We start from the raw sequence: 19,910 nt of genomic DNA, 5'->3' as shown, positions 1-19,910 counted from the left end.
AGCAGTAAGTAATCTTCCTAACAATGCAATGGAGACGGAGACTAAAACTATTAACTTGGCGAGATTAATCATCAGCAGAAGGATGTCGCAAAAATGCAACTAATATAAATACTTAAGTAACAAAATTGTTCGAATGAGCTTTTCAAACATGATGTTTAGAGAATGAGGATGAAAATTGAGCAAACTTTTTGCTCAAGTAGAACAATAAAGTAAATTTTACTAAAATCAGAAAACCTGTCCTTTATTTCTACAAGATATGTGTCAATGATTTCATAGTAATCTTCAGCAAGAATTTTTACATCTTAAGAGATATTTTCAATTCTTGTTTCTCTACTACAAGGTTAATGACAAGTGTCTTCATTCATAGACTTCTTAGTGTGTAACCAAGTTGAATCAAAATTATTTCTTATCTTATTTAAAAAATATTTCTATCTTTTTTCGACAGTACCCTATATCTGTTGGTTTCTTTTTAATTTTTTTTTAAAAAAAACATGTCTACCCGTAGCAATGACGGCAGTAACAAAGAAGTGCCGGTGCATTTTTATGTTTAGCTTTGGCTCTAACGTATAATCGTAAGTGTGCGCCACCAACTTTTTCTAATACTGGCAAGCTTTTGAAGATTAGGAGACATGTTCTTAATGGATTTGCCGTGTGGTCACTAATGAAATCAGTAAATAAATAAATTTTAAAAAGTACGTTCATAAATATTACCCTCTCTTCCTATATATTGCAATACCATACAAATTATTCATTTGTTAGTTATACATGTGATTTCGTTGGTTGGTAGATATAGTTTAGCGTCCCGTTCAGCAGCGAACCTATATGGGCCGTGGAGCTACTGCTTAACGTGAGATCCGAATCACATGAGCTTCCACCAGGAATCGAACCTCGGTCTCTTGCCAAAGAGTTGTTTATCATAACGGCTATAAATGTTTTTTTTTTTTTTTTTAAATTTCAGATAATACTTTCTACGAAATATTAATTAGGTCGTTGTGAATGTCACTAGATAATTTAAAAGAATGTCCGAAATACAAATTTTGTCTGACTCCCGAACATGATATCTCCTAAGAAAATCTAACAGTTCAATATAATTCCAACGATTACTGAAGTGTCGAAATTCATCGTGTCCACGGAGTCTAAGTTCATGCTCACAGAAAAGTTCATCGTGTTTCTATGTATTATGTATATATTCATTGGTTAGTAAAAATTGTACTCTAGGATGCTTCCCAAACTTTTTGCGATAGCTTCGAGTACTCGAGAAACATCATCATAATCTTTTGTAGTCGATAAATTCAGTCTTACTTCAGACAGAAGACTTTCCACACGAAGAACGAAGCCATGGTCAACACTTCTTCATATTTTATTTAATTTTATTCTTAATAACTCGTAGTTAAAAATATACTAATCGCTGAGCAAAGCGAACCAATTTATTATCATAAAATTAATATTTAGCGACAGTTTCGCCAACTGACCACTTGGCTTCATTAGACATTACGACTTACATGAGAATTAAGAGAAGATTAAATATTAAGAGGCAGTTAAAGTCTTCCTGGAACGTAATTGGTAGCTAACAGCAAATCACCTTGCAGAACTAAAACAGATACAAAAAGTGCTAAATCACTCCCTCCCCCCTCCCCGCTTAGACTGAAATGAGGTGAAAGTGCTAGGCCAAGACGACAGAAAGATGATCAGGAAATGGAAAGAGGCAAGATATATTGAAAGGGAAGATGATAATATAATGAACTTGACCTCAGGATGAACTTATGAACAGTGGAATAAGATACAAGGAAGCATTAAGAGAGAAATTTTGTGTAATTTTCATTATTATTATTAGTATTATTACTTGTAAATTCATTTGGTAGTTCTTTGTTATTAAGTATAGGTGTATGCACTCTAAGCAGAGAAGGGAAAAGGATTTAGCAGATTTTGCATCTATTTTGGTTCTACAAGGTGATTGGGTGTCAGCTACAAATCAGGTTAAAGGAAGATTTTAGCTATTTCTTAGTATTAAATTTTCTATTAATTCTCACATAAGTCATAGTGTTTGATGAAATCAAGTGGTTAATTCGTAAAACTGTCACAAGATACTAGTTTCAGCATCACAAATTGGTTTGCTTTGCTCAACGATTAGTTTATTTTTAATTATAGCATATAATAGCCAAAGTTAGTACAATGTGCAATATTAACAACCACTTAAATGATTTATAGTTTTATGTCGGATGACAACTAAAATTATTGCTTTTAGTTAATAAATTAGGTATTAAGGCGTTTACATTTGGAAATTATTGCCGGTTTACTGTAAATGATTTGCACTGAAAGCGTATCTTAATAAGTTATCAATAATGCAGTTACACTCGTCACTTCAGCCTTCAACAACCGCAGTAGCAGTCGTAGAATCGTGACACACACAGACAGGGAAAAAAAAAAAAAAAAAAAAAAGTACACATCCCGCACATACAAAGGCACATCAACAGAAATACTTTCAGCAAAGCTCTTAATCTAAATGCTTAACTGTCTTTTGTACCGTGACTGGTTACCCTACAAGTGAAGTCAGTATCTAGCAAACCCACGGAGCAAGTGATTGCAGTAGGCGATGATGCATTAGCTTGTAAGTCAACACGCAAGTAACTTTCCTGTAGCAGAATGTAAAGTGCGAGCAAGTGCTTCAGAATGTAAATTTCAATTGGCAGAGAGAAGGACAAGAATGTAAAGCGAGCAAGTGCTTCAGAATGTAAATTTCAATTGGCAGAGAGAAGGACAAGTCTCCTGCATAAAAGACTAAGAATGATATTTATAATTTACTTTCAAAATATTTCTAAATCTATCTAGTAATTTAACAGTATTTAGGAAACACATCTAGTACTAGATGTATTCAGGTCTACTTTGCAATTTTGCGATATTTACATTGTCCGTTTTTTTTTTTTTTTCTGTAGACAAAATAACGAGCAAAAAGCCTTAAAGATAAATAGTACCTTTGCAATAAGTTCGCTGACAATTTTATATAATAATGTTTGCTTTAAATTCTGAAATGTAATTTATTGAAAAGAAAACTGAATTTGTTTAATAACTAAAGCTAAAAGTATTTAGAAGTAATCTGCTGGTATCATCCTATAATTTAAATTAAATGCGTAATAAAATTTTTGCGTCTTCCTGACCTGAAGAAATTAAACTCAAATCATTAAACTGAAAAATTCTCGTTTGCTACGCTAACACTAGTGGTTGTCAATTGTACTTGTCAGCAAAAGTATTTTAACAGTAAACAGGCAAGGCTAATTTATTTATTTATTTTTTTTTAATTAGACAAGTACTGTCTCATTTGCACTGTTAAAGGAAATAAAGAAAACATATCCTTACATGTAAGACACAATAGCAGGCAAAACTAACGCTGTATGTATAATTTTATTCATTGATTTGTAACATACAGAATTTAGAGAAAGAAGTTAAAATTTACTGTGTATTTTCAGATACATACTCATTTGAGATTTACTTTAGGACTTGAATTATTAATCTACCTTGGATATTTTAAAAATCAGTTTCAAAACTCCAGAACGAATTGAAATAACACTGCTAAGCATGGGAGAACTTTTTATGTGATCCACACTTTGGTTAATGGCAAACTTTTTGAACACTTTTTAAATGAGTGAGATACGGAAAATCACTATTTTTACAGACATTCTTCACACAACATAAAGCAATTAAGTTCCTGTTTTAGTAAAGTATTACTTCCGCGTACTCTTATGCTCTCTCAATTAATTTTTTAAAACAAATAAAATGTTATATTGTTTACCATAAGCAAATAAAAAGGACATGAATAACAAACTTCAGCCTACTTCAGAATTTGATATTTATTTCCATAAAAGAGTTTGTGTTAAAGGAAGAAACATCAGAAAAATTAGGCTTGCAGGAATGCCTTTTCCAACCTTGCTTGCATGCAAAAGAAAGAAAAACTGTTGAATTGTTACAATGCTAACTTAATTTCTTCTAGAGCTGCTTGCGTTAACTTCTTTAAATTTTGTTTCGTAATTGGTAAGATTGAGACATCATTTATTTAAGAATACAACAATCGAGTGAAGGATAAGTTTTGAAAACGCATTCAGATAGAAATGTGAAAAAATTAAGAAACTACTTTCCGAAAACATATGCACATATATTTTCAATCTATTTATACAGAACATCATCAAATTTGTTTCGAGAAGATATATTCACCTGTGGAACTTATTATTATTATTTCAGTCTAATCAAAATCGATGTATTACCATAACAAATAGAAGTAAGAGAGCACTTCAGTCATTCAACACCTTGGAGATAGAGTCAATTTTATTTTTTCGGCGAGATTAAGTACAACACTACCTTCGCGGCATGGCCAATGGTCTAACAGGGCGAGTTAAGAAAGCAAAACATGATTTTGGGTGCTTTCCCGTGGTTTCATAGTTAACGTGAAGGTCAACTATGAAACCACTTTCATACTATTTTAATGATATGTATTATATTTTTGTGCCAAATAAGTCTCATGTACTTGGTCTACTATAGTTTTGTTTCGTTTTGAAAAACATTTAAGAAAATTTAGCGCAATGCAAAACTCATCGAAAATTCTGAGTTATGTTGAGTTTCTGTTATGTAATATAAAGAAAATATTCTCTTGGTTTGTTCCAAGATATAAATGTAAGAGAAACTTCAGTAAAAGGTGAATATTTTATTTTAGATCCCAAATGATAATGACACTTTCGGAAAATGGGAAAACGCAATTCCTTGAAAAACCAAAAGTTTCTTGTAACAGTTATCCATGCAATTTTCATTTTGATGGGAAGCTTATTATATTATAAACAGGAAGAAATCATAAATTGAACAAAAGAGGTGAAACTTCGTATTTGAAATTCTACCGTATTCATTTTCAAAATTAGGATCACATCTCATAAACAAAAGTAATCGGCTGTGGAAAGAAAAGTTAATACTGGAACAGGATCTAAAAGATATATGCAACAGGCTAAGGCTGATGAACAGAACTCCTCTGCTGTGTAACCACTAGTGACAATTCAACAACTGGAAGGAGAGAAAAAATGTTACTCGAAGTGTAGATAGCTAGAAACGAGCTTATTGTCTTCCCAAGGTCAAAGAATAATATTTCAAGTATGAAACAACAAATTAAAATCAACATACGTTTTGGTATATGATACGTATCGCTTCCCCTTCCAAAGAAATTACATTTGATATGGTGCTTTAAAAACTACAATTTAGTAGAGTTAAGAAATCAACTTCAGGAGTATGTTTATATTGAAAACTTCATTATTAACCATTAAGTCTCCAAAAAGATACAGCCTTGTTTGTTACATTAGTTGCGTCAATCACCAGTTACAATAAATGGCCTAAGGACTCAAATGTTCAAATAAATGTAGGAAGAATACATTGGCGAAGCAAGGGGAAGGAGAGGCTCACCCGACTTTAGTCCCCTATCGCATAGTACAGTGATGTCGAAAATGAATTCTGCTTACATGCAGTACGTTCCATTAGTGGTCCGATGTGACGACATTTTTGGTAATTTATTACAAACTACGCATTGTACAGTCATGTTCAAAAAGCTTAGTTCCCAGAACTTCTATACTTTCATCTAATTAGTTTCATACTGTATTCTTCACCTTTTTTTGAGGTTTCTAACTGGCATATGCGTCAAAATTTATTATCTAGGGTTCGAATAAAAAGTATTAAGAAAGGAAGTGGTGTTGACGGTTTTATTTTTATTTTTATTTATTTATTTATTTACTGAGTTCCTGCTTAGCTAAATAGTTAACGTCCGCGACTTCAGTGTGTCTGGTTCCTGGTTCTATTTCTGAAAAGAACACTAACATTACTCGGTGTTGACATTTTGAGGCGTTCACCTGAATTAAAAGATATTGAGTTCCGGTCCAGGAAGTAAAAAATAATGATGCGCTGACTACCTATTACCCAGGTGAACGAGCGTTACCTGGCCGACCTGACTCTTTATGCGTTTTACCGAAAGGAATGAGTTTATTCTAGTACTTCCTTCTACCTGTCAGCTAATTTCAATACGTGTAACTGAAGAAGCCTGAAAATAATTTGAGTCTGGTCAGTCATATAGTTTACATTACAGCTGATGGCGCGTGTTGAGTAGTGAACTCGCTCCCAATGCCAGATTTCTGATCTTCCCAGGCTAGTATTTGTAATACTAATGTCATCTAATGCGTGGTATGCATATATATGCGCATGTGTGTGTGTGTGTGCGATTCTTCGATATGCCAATTATTAGCTCTCCCTTAATATGTTTCTGGCTATGCTACTGGAATAATCGATCAATAGTTGTGGCACACGTCGCATGAATTAAAATAATTCTTTAAACTTTTTACTTGTATTCGTTATGGTATTACTATTAAAATTCGCGGGTCACCATTTTCACTAAGCATACAGAAGTTACAAAGAAAGAAAGAAAAAACACATTATATATTGTTTTCAACTGCGTCAAATTAAGCTGATTAATAGAAGGAAAGATTTTGTGAAATAATTTTATAAAATTGCTATTTAAAATGAAATTGGATTTTGGTTTATGACATTAAAAACTATACTGAATAGGAAACTAATGTGTTCAATTTATATATTCTTTTAAAAGTTAATAAGAAGCTCTCAAACTACATGTGAAAAATTTAGATTTGACGCAAAACTAAACAAAATTAAACACTATTTTAAATAAATGCATGTTAGTTTAACGGCGTGTTTATTTAATATTCATAATAAATAAATAATATAACAAATAATTATTGCATGCATATATATAAGAATCTATAGCAAGTGTTCCTCTGAAACGGATGGCGGTTAATCCAGTCACACATGCGTTGTGATTTGATAAAACTGTCATGACACTTTGAAACAATACTTAAAAGTTATTACACAAATTCTTCAGTTCAGTAAAATTAATCTTAATAATACGAATATTTAATTATCTTTCATCCTCAAGTATCGGCACACACTATTTTCAAAAATGAACTATTTTACAGTATTTTTACTATGAAAAGTAGAGTTGTGTAAAGAATGATTTATTGTAAAACTTAAATATTACACAAAGATAGTCTTTCAAAAGTATTAATTGATTATTTCAATTTACTGATGCTTGAAACTACCACTTGATTTTAGTTGATAAGACCCTCGGTATTCGGATTATAATTAAAAGAATGACACTTGTATGTTAAGGTAACACAAAACTAATCCAAAATTGTGCCTTCTCACATATTCCATCATGAAATATTCTTATATCTCAACTTAAATATATTTCCGCTAAATTTAGTGGCAAACTATTGAAAGCATTTTGCTTATTACTAGTTGTTCCTCTCCCCCCTTTCCCCAAAGAGTTTTTATCGTCTACAATTACCTGCACGCTATGGACATTTCTTGGCATCAGATAGAAAGCAGCGTATTAAGAATTATTAAGAATTAGCGTGTCAGACTGAGGCGTCTTGTTCTTATAATAAGGATTGTAATAGCAAAGTAGTTTAGGCTAGTGTTTGGCTTTCTAATGTTTAATAATATCTTCTTCAAAGTTGATGATGCTGAGTGTATTTGACAAATTATTGTACATTAAATAAAACATGAATGCAACCGAGTAAAGTGGTACTTTCAGCTCCTTCACAGAATAAATAAAACTGGTGTTTTGTAATATTTATAATGACGCTTTACCTAATGGGGGTTCTGGCTTTTAGTAATAAATCGTGTTTAAAATAAATTATTATATAAGGACAGTAATTTCAGGTATCAGAAATACGTAATTGTGGCCTCTGAGTTCCTTTTTGTAACGTATGTATTTATTTAAATTTGTAAATGAGTAATTGGGTCATTTCAATAGCATTTCGCATTTAAGCAAAGCTTTACACGAAAGCATTTCTTCATACAAGAAGTGTGAAGTTCTGCCCACGGAAATCCAACATTATAATAAAATGTTTAAAAGAAAGAAAAAAAATGTTTATGTATAAATACCCCATGTGAAGAAATATTTGAGCCTATCACACCTGCACCAAAATAAAAACATAAGTGAATCTTTTGCTATCGACGCATAGGACTGTTATTTTGCACTTTTGGATACGAGGCAAATCAAACTCTATCGCATTCTCTACCACTGAACTACAACAGACTCACCTTGATCTTTTCTCTAGTGACGGTGGTGGGCTACTTTTCAGTTTCCACCTATTGCAACCAAACTTTCTTTCAACATTGCTCTTCAGCTGATAATAAGAACGCAATTTATTAAAAAAAGAAAGAGAAAAAAACTTTGTTTTATAGTTCTGTTACAAAAACATTATGAACTTTGATTTTTTCACTTGATATTCAAAAGACTAAATATTATATTGGTGTATATTTATCAGATATTGTACAATATGGAGAACTCATTAACTTCTTAGTTGATATTATATTTTTTTTCTGCTCTCGTACATTGTTTACTTTTCACCAAGAAAACGATGAACAATTTTCTATACGTTTAATCTTTTTTTTTCTTCATCAGCAATTACGGACTATAAAGACACAATAATGCAAAAACTTAAAATATATCATGTGAAATTTTCGTACCCTTGATTTAACTAACTGTACTTCTAGTTACGATATTATTACAAGATTTCGGCAAGACAAATCGCTACGTTTTTCTTTAAAGAAAAATATTTACATGAAAAGATAACCCTGTGAGAGTTTTATTCAGAAAAACAGAAAAAGAAACATTATGTATTATATTGAATGTTGCATTGGTTTGGGAAACTTTATATCTATTAATTGGATGTTACGGTAAGCAATTAATTATCTGATTAATGTAACAATTCACACACGAGTAACCATATACTAGAGCCTTCCCTAAATCCACCCACTTAAGTCGAAACCTACAGACACTTCCTATATAAAATATTCAATATAAAAGGCAACGTAATAGAGATATGAAAGGAATATTAACTTTTATAGTTCACAATTTTAAAATTACAATTCCATTACCAGTATAGTAACATGTAATAAGTGCATCACAAAGAAGTTTTACATATAAAATGTACATCATCATTCACATTATAGATGATAAAATTCAGGTGTACACTGTAGTTGTATTTTAAATTAAAGAAATACCATATTTGGTATATCAGAATTGATCTACTATTATTATAATTGTACAAAGAAATTGTAATATAAACAAAGAAATATTAATATTCATCTTTATCAAAGTGATTAAATAACTTTTCACTGAACTATAAAGATATATAGATGGAGAGAGAGCTTAAAAGGTTTTATTCACATATCATCATATTTAATAAAATTGATTCTTAACATAACATGGCACTATAAACTTAACAAAAAGATAAAGATTGACACAATTGATTCTTTAACCAAATATAACAAAAAGAGATACAATATGCAAGAAATACAGCTGTAAAATAAAATTTCCCTTAATATACATAAAACTTTTATAAATAATACCTAAAAAACTAGATTTTTCAAAATTATAATCATAAATACAACCGTCTTCTGCAAAATCTTAGCATTGCTTTGAAAAGTTAAAATTTCAAACAGAAACACTAGTACTACCACATAAATCCTAGGAGCACCAACAATAAGCTTCCTTAAACTTTAAGATATTTGATTGAAATGAAATCTTACAATATGAAGGCATTTAAAGATTTGTGTTTCAGCGTATAATCAAATAATAATAATAAACAATTACGCTCGTAAATGACGAAAATTAATATTTTACTGACTCTATTAACTTATTTCTAATAATCAGTCCTGTGTACATTTTGAGAAAATTACTTCATTGCCTATAAGGGCTAATAGGTCAAACTTCTGTGGTATCAGTATAAAAAAAGTCAATCGTATAATATACAAGTCAATAGGTGCTCTTATTTAAAAGCGGAGAGGGAATAACTTGTATCACACATTGTTTTTTGCAAAGATATTTTTTCAGTACGAGTTTTCATAAAAATGACAAAAATTATAACATAATGACTAGCGTGAAAGTCACCGTAGTCATCCACAAGCCACACTAGAATATTATGTATCTCATGTCAAAATGAAACAACTTTCACAACTCCTTGTACAAATAACGAAATAGGGACATATTATATCACATCAGAAGTTATCCATTTGATCTGCACAACGTTACTAATATTATACATAACATCCTACACATCTAGAACGAGATGACACTACCATTGGTAAATGTGGGAAATCGTCAACAACAAAATCAATAACAATGAATATCAAGGCTTTCAATATCTTTATCATTTTCTTTAAAAATTGTATACAATTTGTTATCTAGATTATATTTATTTGTTCCAAAATTTAATTCAAGAAACACCATAATAGCATTTTGCTTATCTAGAGAGTATACAGAATTTCGATGAAACGAGAAAAAAAGCATAAATTTAAGTAACACCTGATGCAAAAAGAATACGAAATCTTTCCAATGTTTCAAATTATTGGTAATTATCCATAAATATAAAGACAAGGTAAGCACATTTAGTTTTAGTAATTTTGACTGCCTATCTTCACCCCAAAAATGAATGAATATAATGACTACTGTTACCATAAATTATGTTAGACGTGCCTGAAAAATATAGAGAAATTATAAAAGTTATAACCTACATATTGCACTGATTATTTTGTAAATCTTGAAATCTTTTAGATTAATTAAAATTGGCTTCCGATATCTTCGTCACAAGCCTTTCTTCGAAAGAGAAATTCACCATTCATTATCAGTATAAGAATGTATGAATTAAGATCGTGCATCAGGTGTAATCATAACTGTTTCTTTCTCATAACTTTATGCCAAGCAGAATAAAACTGGAAACAACATGCTTTCTTTTATGCAAATTCTTTTACTGTATCCAGCAAAATACAGTTTATTAAAAGTAGGTTAAAGAAAACGCTTCTGGAACTGGTAAATCAGTCTGGTCATAGATAAACAATTATGATTTATGCTTAGCCCTGGTTATAAAGATTTATAGTATGCAAAGGACATTATATTACATGTATGTATCTAATTAGCAATCACTTCACACAAAAGGACGAGGAGTGATTACAAGGAAACTCTATATGAAAAAAGTACTTTTGATTTAAAATTGTGATAATGCATTTTTCCCTTTCATTTAAGTCAAACATTTAAGTATATAAGGAGAAATTCTCTCTTTCCTTTAAATTCCAAGTGAACACTTCTTGCTTGTCAGCAAGAACACTCGTGTATTTTCAGTATTTTTTAAAGATTCATTTTATACTATAATTACTTTTCTTATTTTATCTCAGTTTAGGAATAACTTACGCTTTTTACATAATAATAATTCATGACAATTAGGCCAAATAAGGGAACAGTTCATGGAACTGACTCCAACAACATGAGGTTTCGAAAACATCTAATACTAAATGCAACGCGCACTCATATAATCCAAATTCACATCCAGAAGCTGAATCATAACAAGAGAAATATCATGAAACCGTCCTCTATAAATCAGAACATGACTTGAGGCAGAGCGATGACAACAGTGAGAGTTATCTGACGGTCAGTAAATATGTTCAGTAGTAGAACAAGGACATGGATCTGACTCAGTAGGTGTCATGGAAATGTTCACATGTAAATCTGTTTTAAACAAACTTTTATTCATTTATTTATTTATTATGTTCATGCTTTTCTATACATTTTTAAGTGAATAACCAACTTGCATAAATAAATTAATACAAGCTTTCATTTTAAGCTTACAACATTAATGAATATATGTAGGTGGGTAGCGTTTTCGTTTACACGTACAAAGCGAAAGATTCGGTAGATATATCGGGATATATATATATATGTGTGTGTATATACAGTAATTTAATGTTACAATTTTGCCTCTGTAACATGATTAATATTTAAAACTTAAATTATATAGTACATCAAGAAGAGGAGGTGAGCTGTTGTACGTTATGTCATTTCAAAGAAAGAATATTAACTTTTCTTCATATTTCTTAAAAATACAAATTAACATATCCATATATCATGATTATGATTTGCTTGTACATAAAGTCTATGGCCTATGCTGAATTAACCTATGAGTCTTAGAACAATTCCTGCTGACATCGGTGATTTCCTTCTCTCTCTATTTCTCACTGTCGCCAAATAAAGGGAGTTCAGGGCAAATTAGCACCCTGTGTAGAAACGGCAACAATGCAGTGCACAAATGGTGTTAGTGGCTGCAAATACCAAAATGTGTTACTTATGGGCATACGCAAAAGGGGAAGAAGCACAGCCTGAGCGATGGAAGTGAACATTTTGCCATTTACCATCTCGTTTGTGCCACACCCTTGTTTCTTCAGACTGTTGAGTGTGAGCTTGACCTTGCCTATAATGAGAATAAGACAAAGTTATTGAAGTGAACAAAGTAAATAATTTATGTTTGTAAAAGCTCAAACCGTATAATCATAGATATAAATGGTGACAACATGTATAAACATAGTTGTTATTAAGTATATTACGGTTTTTATGTTTATTTTGATTATGAACTCAGTCCGGGAGAGCCAGATGACCACGAAAAATGTGTTTGAAATATTACACAAGTCTGCAAATTAAAACATTTGTTTTGTACCATAAAGTGAAACAAGTATTCTTACCTCATTTCCGTATTTTGATTTCACTCGACCATTTTTTGCATTATGTAAGGATTTTGTACAATGAGTAAATGAAAAATTTTATAATTTGACTTAATATTCAATTCCAATGTAATATCAAGAATGTGTGTGTAACGCTGACTACCAAAAACAAAATATAATGAAAACAGGTATGAAGCATACAAAGAAGCTTGAAGTTGTTTGAAACTCACCGAATACAAATTATTCGCTCCGTTGTTTAGTTGTAAATGCTATGTTAACTTGTATTTGTAATCTTCACGTAGGATTTCTTGCCCTAAGCACCAATAGTAATCTACAATGATGGACACATCCAATCCACTCGAATACCATGTTTCTAACCCTTTAATGTTTTGGTGGAACATCTCGCATGTTCTTCACTTGCAATAAAACTTCTTATTCCTTTCCCTATTTCTCCTTCCACTCTATTTACTTATTACAGAATCGAAGGAAAATAAATTAATACAATAAAGAAGTTTCTTACCAACCCTTAACCTAGGTGTCCTCCTTTCTCTTTCCCTTTAACTCATTGCGAAAGTGAGGTTGCATATAAATAGCTCGCCTGGTAATTTAATTAATCTTCTCTAGAATAAAGACTAATCAAAAACAAAATTACATTTCCGGGAACGATTTTTTTAAGACTTTTTCCTTTATAATTTAGACTTTATTGAATAAATTATTAAAGAAAGCTTAATTGGTTCAAAATAATTACTTCTCTATTTCTTCTCTAAATTGTCCCATACAAAATTCTTAAATTAAACTGCTCTAGAATTTAGTGATCCCTAATTAGAGATTGGGTCTGTGAAATAATTTGCCTCGCGTTCTCTTACAAGCTGACAAATTTACTCCTTAATTCTATCTATCAGCTATACTAATTACTTATAGTATTCTTCACCTAATTGCCCTGAACGTGAAAAACCTTCTTATATGAATTGTTTCACTAGGAATCAGCTAGCTAATTTATCAAGGTATTGTAGGTTCAGAAAAGGTTACTTGTGGATCCGCAAACTGGATCCGAGGTTGAATTAAGTGGTAGGGAACTCTATCAGCACCGTCTATGTTTCAACACTCCGCTTCGGTCTAAGTATTAAGATCCTTAAAAGAATCTTGGAACAATTAATAATCGGGAACCCATTTGATTACCCTGAGAAGATCTCTGAGTTCACTTAAACTAAAATTCTCGTTGTTTCAATCTGAAAATGAAAATAAGATATCCCAATATAAATCTCGTTGCCCTAACTGAAACATCCTTACAGTTAATCCAATGTTCTCGGGATTGCTGCCAGAGTGAATGTTGCTGTGATCAACAAGACGAAGGTTCTCATCTACCTGACATCTATCCATCAACAGAGGCGAAGGTTATCATCTATCTGACATCTCGCTCCAGCTTCTCAGTACGGAAACAACCTTCGGCCAATCAGAGATTAGTTTCCACTGGCAAAATCAGAGCACGCCATTGGCCCTTAACAACAACCAATAGAAACACAGCAATTCCTTAAGACTACAATATAAATTGTACGACCACCACACTCCAACACATAGCTGTGAAGATGCTACCGCTGTATGGTAACAAAAGCTCAGCACAGACATTCACTCTGGCAGAAATCCCGAGAACATTGGATTAATAGTAGACACCAGCAAAACTTCAAGATCATCTTTAAAGTTCCTACACACTTTTCTTATTTTATAATTACTAAACCCATATGCTAAAAAGCCAGAAAAACACACACAATAATTACGTTCCGAAATCCCTTTCCGAAAGAGAAACAAGACTCATTTAAATCCGAGCTAACAAACTCATTATTAGTTTTAATATTAAAGATTTTATCCTCGCTCGAATATGAACCCACATTTCTAAGTTAAATATCTAACCGAAAGAATATTCTCGAACGAAAAAATGTTTCCCTTATTCTGAGAAATACCTAAACGGCAAGAAAACCACGCGTCTCCATCACTTTGGAGGATTCCTTTCAGAATGAATTGGACCTGAAAATCCACCTCCTTTATAGCTGTTGAGCAATTCTCGATCAAGAAGCCTCTTGCGGGTAGCGGGGACTATGAGTTTACCTCACGAAGAAACCAGAATCACTTCTCTTAATTTCAAACTACAGCGTTCTTTGTTCCCCTGAGAAGTGTTTCCAACTATAGTAATTTCACTAAGTTAAATACAAGAAATTTACAAGAATAAATTATATGAACATAGATACGTACACATATTAACATATACATCCACACAATATATACACTACTGAACTATAACAAAGGCCTGGTATTTCTTATTCTACTACCTATTTATTACTAATATATAATATACAAAAAATAAAAAATTAAAGCATGGTGTGCCTTGCACGCTCAGTGCTAAAGTCTAATGGAAAGTAGCCAAGGTGAGAGTAGAGGAAATCTCAACTTCAAACTTGTATGATATCTGAGTGCATTTTTTGGAGTATGGATTTCAAACTCTGTTCATATTAGTCGTGTTTATATTGCCCAGAAAGTTGCTAACACCACCAGTAAATGAGTCTCATGCCTGAAGCTCCACGTCATTCAATGTATTTCTGAATATAGACTTTTACGAGCTTGTGAATCTGTGAGCCACCAAAAATACCCTCTTATATCTTTGCCTTGAACAAGGAAAATATTTGAACTAGATTTGGAAAGAATTACCATCGTTTTCCAGCCTTTGAGAAGTTGCTTCACTATCCCGAATTTAATATGTAAGGAAGGTAACAGAACATTCTAAGACTGTTCTTCAAGGAACAATCAAAATCTTTCAGTTTAACGTCCCACAATTATGTGCTTGAGGCTAAGTATGACAGATAATTAAGGCAAGTGAATGATGGAAGAATTGGTGAAATGAGAATGTGTGAAAAATGGAAGTACCCTAAGAAAACCCACGGACAAGGGTTGTCCATCACAAACTTACTTATAGGGAAATCGAACGACGGACCGCATATACCAGAGGTAAGCGTTCTACCACTGAGTTACCGTGCCCCCCAAGGAACCAATTAAATTCCTACACTCACATAAACAGTCTGATTCCAAGACCTTGATATGTTAATAAAGGCACAACAGCAGAATGCATACTCAAGTATGGCTGAAGTAACGAGGGCGGGAACTAAATCCAAGCGGTTAAAATGCCAGGAAAATTCTGACGAGGACAAAATCCAAGGGACAAAATCACAGGAATATATATTGGATGTACCAGTGCATACCCTATATAATTATTTTTTCCCTTCAATTGCCATATATTCTAAAATGTTATCTGTATTTTTTCAATTGAAGCAACTTTTCCTTTCTTTTAAAATGTTGAAAACTCAATAAAACGTAAAAATGTTATAATAAAAGGGCAGATTAGCTTTAATTACTTTAGCTAAGAGCCGCAGTACGTAAAAGGTGCCACAGTTCACCTTCTCAAGACGTTTGCTCAGTAGTTTGTTGGTACCTAGTAAAGCAAGTTCCTAATTATATATTCATGACACGTAGGAAGCTGCTTTACTTTTTGCATTTTAAAATCAAACTTGACATTAATGAATAGCTTTTAATTATATATATTTACTTTACTTTTCCGCATTTCTGTTGCATATGAATGAGTTATACATCCGTTGCACATTTTCTTTAGATATGACACATTAGATTGTTCAACACGTTGCATTATGATATTAGAATGAAAACAAAAGAAGCGGCTCTGTTTGAAATTGAATTAAATTCATAGTTCATGATTATTTTTCTGTGTACATTCTTAGCATATATTAAGAAGAGTGGATATTGCTTTGTGAAGAATGAATAATGTGTCTGACGTATAATGAATGATTTCAGCTTTTTAGAATGTTTAAGAAATGCTAATTTGACAATCACACACGTACAAGAAATTAATACTGTATATATTTTTGTTGAATTTATATTCATGACATTTCGCATCGCTTTCTCAGCATGGCTGTGGATGTTTGTTAGTCCTTGGAAGGGAAAAAGAATATTCTGGAATTTCCGAAATTGCTTTCAAGATTATTAGAGATATAAATACCAACTCATTTGCATGATCTATATAACGTATACGAGATAAGAAGCGCAAGTATAGTGTTGAAAGAAGAAAATCGACATGCAGATGGCAGTTGAAGAGAAAATTATTGGTAGGTGCTAACTTTGTAGTTTTCTTGTTTTTAAATACTTGTTCATTTTTATATAGGAAGTGACGTTGGAAATGAAATACATGTAAAACACATGATAACTGTCTGGAGTATAAAGGGACGGAAGTGTTTGTCTTTTACCGGGAATTGATTTCGAGTTTTCCGCCATCAAAAACAATATCACTCGGTGTACTTATAAGTAATTATAAATTAACTAATATATAGTATAATGTAGTATGGAGGCTACAGGGAATCTAGATTATTCATTGCACCGGGAATCGAAGCAGGGATGTTTCACGTGGAAAACTACGCTAATTCTTTTTTACGCTCGCACTGTGGACTTTTAAGTTATAAATGGTATAAACTTTACTGTGTAGGAACAAACTTATATTGAACAGGGAGACAGTACTCATCGGGAATCCAACCAAGGTCTCCCACTTGGAAAACCGTACGCTAAATCTTTTGCTTAACAGGTTTTGTTACTTATATGTAGCTATAAATTGTGTAAGACTTACAACAGGTATTTATAAAATGTATGTTAAGAACAAACTTATATTGGACAGGGAGCCATGACACTGCCGGGGTTTGAACCAGGGGTTTTCCAACTAGAGAACCGTACGCTAAACCTTTTGCTTGCCCCCGGCGGGAGTTCATGTGGTTCGGATTAAACGTTAATCAGTAGGTCCACGTCTCATATAGCCTCGCTGCTGAACGGGACCTGTAACTCAAAATCAACTCAACTCAACCTTTTGCTTGCAGTGCGAACTTGTTACTTATATGTAACTATAAATGGAATCTACTGTGTAAGAATGAACTTATATTGAACAGGAAGTCAGCAAAATCCGCGTCGGTAATCGAACCAGGGCTCTCTTACATGCAAAACCAATATGGTTGGGACCGTTACTGCAACTTAGATTGTCATATTTTATATATTTGTAAGTTGAAAATTCGTAATACGGTAAGTAACTAATTGCATTTTTTGTTTTTAGGTGCCGAAGCAAATAGAAACGGTGCCGAAGCAAATAGAAACGGATAGAATCGAGAAAACGCAGAGAGTGACAAAAGACATGAATTTCAACGATCATTAATTAAACAAGAGATAAATAACATTCGGTAAGTATCATTATTATTATTATTATTATTATTATATTATTATTATTAATAATAATATTATCAAATTTCTTGCGTTTTCATTTATTTTATTCATTGTATTCTCTATACATATATTGATTGCACTTGTCTTCTATTTTACAGAAATGGAGTTTTACTTGGAAGACGTTAACATTGTTGACGAAGCAATATTCCAGGGAAGGCTAAGAGGCTTAGATAGTGCTGATCATGTCTTACATATTTGACAGCAGATGGTTGATCTGCAATCGGCAGGATACACTGGGTCTCCCGAAATTGTAAGTGATCTAATATCGCTATTGTACTTATATTTTTAGAATAACGAACATATCATATTGAATAATGCGTGCTCAGCAGCGGACATTATAGATCTCTTTCACCACCCGGGAAGAACGATTGTATGATGCGGCATTTATGTCATATTTAAATCATATGGCCTCTGAAAAGGAACAGTTAGAACGAGTTAGTGATAAAAGTGTATCTGAGTTTTTTTCAATTACGGGAAATCGTGAAAATACTCAATGAGAACATAATTCTGATCATTCATTAAATATTGATTGGGCACTATTAGATGAAATTTCGACGAACCATTAGAAATACAAAATTCCGAAACAAATAACGAAACCGACTTTATAGAGATGTTGTGGCAGAAATTGCAAGAAATTGAGGAAGAAAATGTGCGTATAGATCGTATGAATAATGCGCATTATTCAGAAGATATGCGGCCCACAACTTCTCAGCACTCTCCATTGCTAGGGCATGGGGGGAATGAAACAGATTGTAATATGTTTGAAATTATGGGGGAAAATGTGAAGGAGTACCTGTGTTTCAATATAAAAGGGATGAAAATTGTTGTAAAACCAACGGTGCAACATATAATGACAAATCCCATGGAGTATATCACATCCATGATGGATTGCGTGCTCTGTTCCGTTCTGAGGAATACACGACCCCTAGATTTTGAAGGTTTGAGAATCAATTCCGACAGAGATCTTCTGAATAAGGAAGTGTTTGTTTCTTGGCGAAAACGTCAAAATTTGAATACCGATGTAGTTCTCAGAACGGTGGAGAACGTACTAAATAGCAACGAATCCTTTCTTTTGGGTAATCAAATAGAATTTCGGTTTGACATAGTTAACGGATTACACGGACAGGGTGTACGTAAGCGCGCAGCGGTAAGAAAATATGCAGACATGAGTGTTTTTTGAAGGATCATGTGGTGGCCACAAATGTTAACGATTTCTTTTGTCTGCCAAAATCCATAGTATACTGGATTACAAAACATGAAGAAAGTTATCCTGCACTACATGCTATGACCTTGCCTACGCGGAAAACATGGCAGAATAAAGCAGAGAAGTTATGTAAGGTTGCAAAAATGTATGTTGAACGCAAACAGGGATTTGATTTGGAAGATGTAGTTGCTTTTCAAAATTATTTACTGCAAAAGAATTACCAAATCGTAGTATATGAACTACTGGAAGATTCGAGAACACCTGTGGTGCGTTACCCAGGAATAAATGCAAAGAAAAAGATATTTATTTTGTATCAGAGAGGGGATACTGTCGGCCATTTCCAACCCATTAAGAATATCAATTTATTTATGGGTAAAAGGAATTTTTGTTTTTCATGCTTGGAAGGATTTAGATTAGATAAGAGTGCTCATCGATGCCTGATGAGATGTTAGTACTACGAACATTCCCATATTAAGTTAATAATGCGAAACTAGTACATTGCACACAATGTAATATGAACTTTTCTGAAGGCACTTGTTTTAATAACCATTTAGCACTGAATAAAGTAAAAAAATCCACATGTGATTACGTGAAATGTGGTGTAATCTGGTGTAAATTACGATATGAGAAAATCTCCTCATGTGTGCGACGACTACTATTGTAGTATTTGTAAAGTGCATGACTGTTGGACATCGATGTTTTGTTCAAATGCTAAAACGCACTGAGCGGTTTTTGTACATCATATTTGATGTGGAAACAATGCTATTAGCACCAAATGAGAAAGGTGAACGGGAGCATGCCG

At 32.6% G+C, this 19,910-nt stretch overlaps 1 protein-coding gene across 22 annotated transcripts in view; it reads right to left on the bottom strand.

Annotated features, from left to right (window-relative positions):
* Positions 1-3,825: 3,825 nt before the first annotated feature.
* Positions 3,826-19,910, bottom strand: part of CaMKII (Calcium/calmodulin-dependent protein kinase II) — a 1,422,941-nt gene continuing 1,406,856 nt past the window's right edge. For all 22 annotated transcript variants that reach the window (XM_081726364.1, XM_081726368.1, XM_081726335.1 and 19 more), the window contains one exon: positions 3,826-12,341. In XM_081726364.1, coding sequence (XP_081582490.1) covers positions 12,212-12,341 — 130 coding nt within the window. In that variant the 3' untranslated portion in view covers positions 3,826-12,211. The remainder of the gene's footprint in view (positions 12,342-19,910) is intronic.

The sequence above is a fragment of the Thermobia domestica genome, chromosome 1 (genome assembly GCF_964235325.1).
Source record: "Thermobia domestica chromosome 1, izTheDome1.hap1.1, whole genome shotgun sequence".
In the NCBI taxonomy this organism is placed as follows: domain Eukaryota; kingdom Metazoa; phylum Arthropoda; class Insecta; order Zygentoma; family Lepismatidae; genus Thermobia; species Thermobia domestica.
The sequence above is the reverse complement of the archived record's forward strand: the minus strand, read 5'-3'. Positions and strand labels throughout refer to the sequence as shown.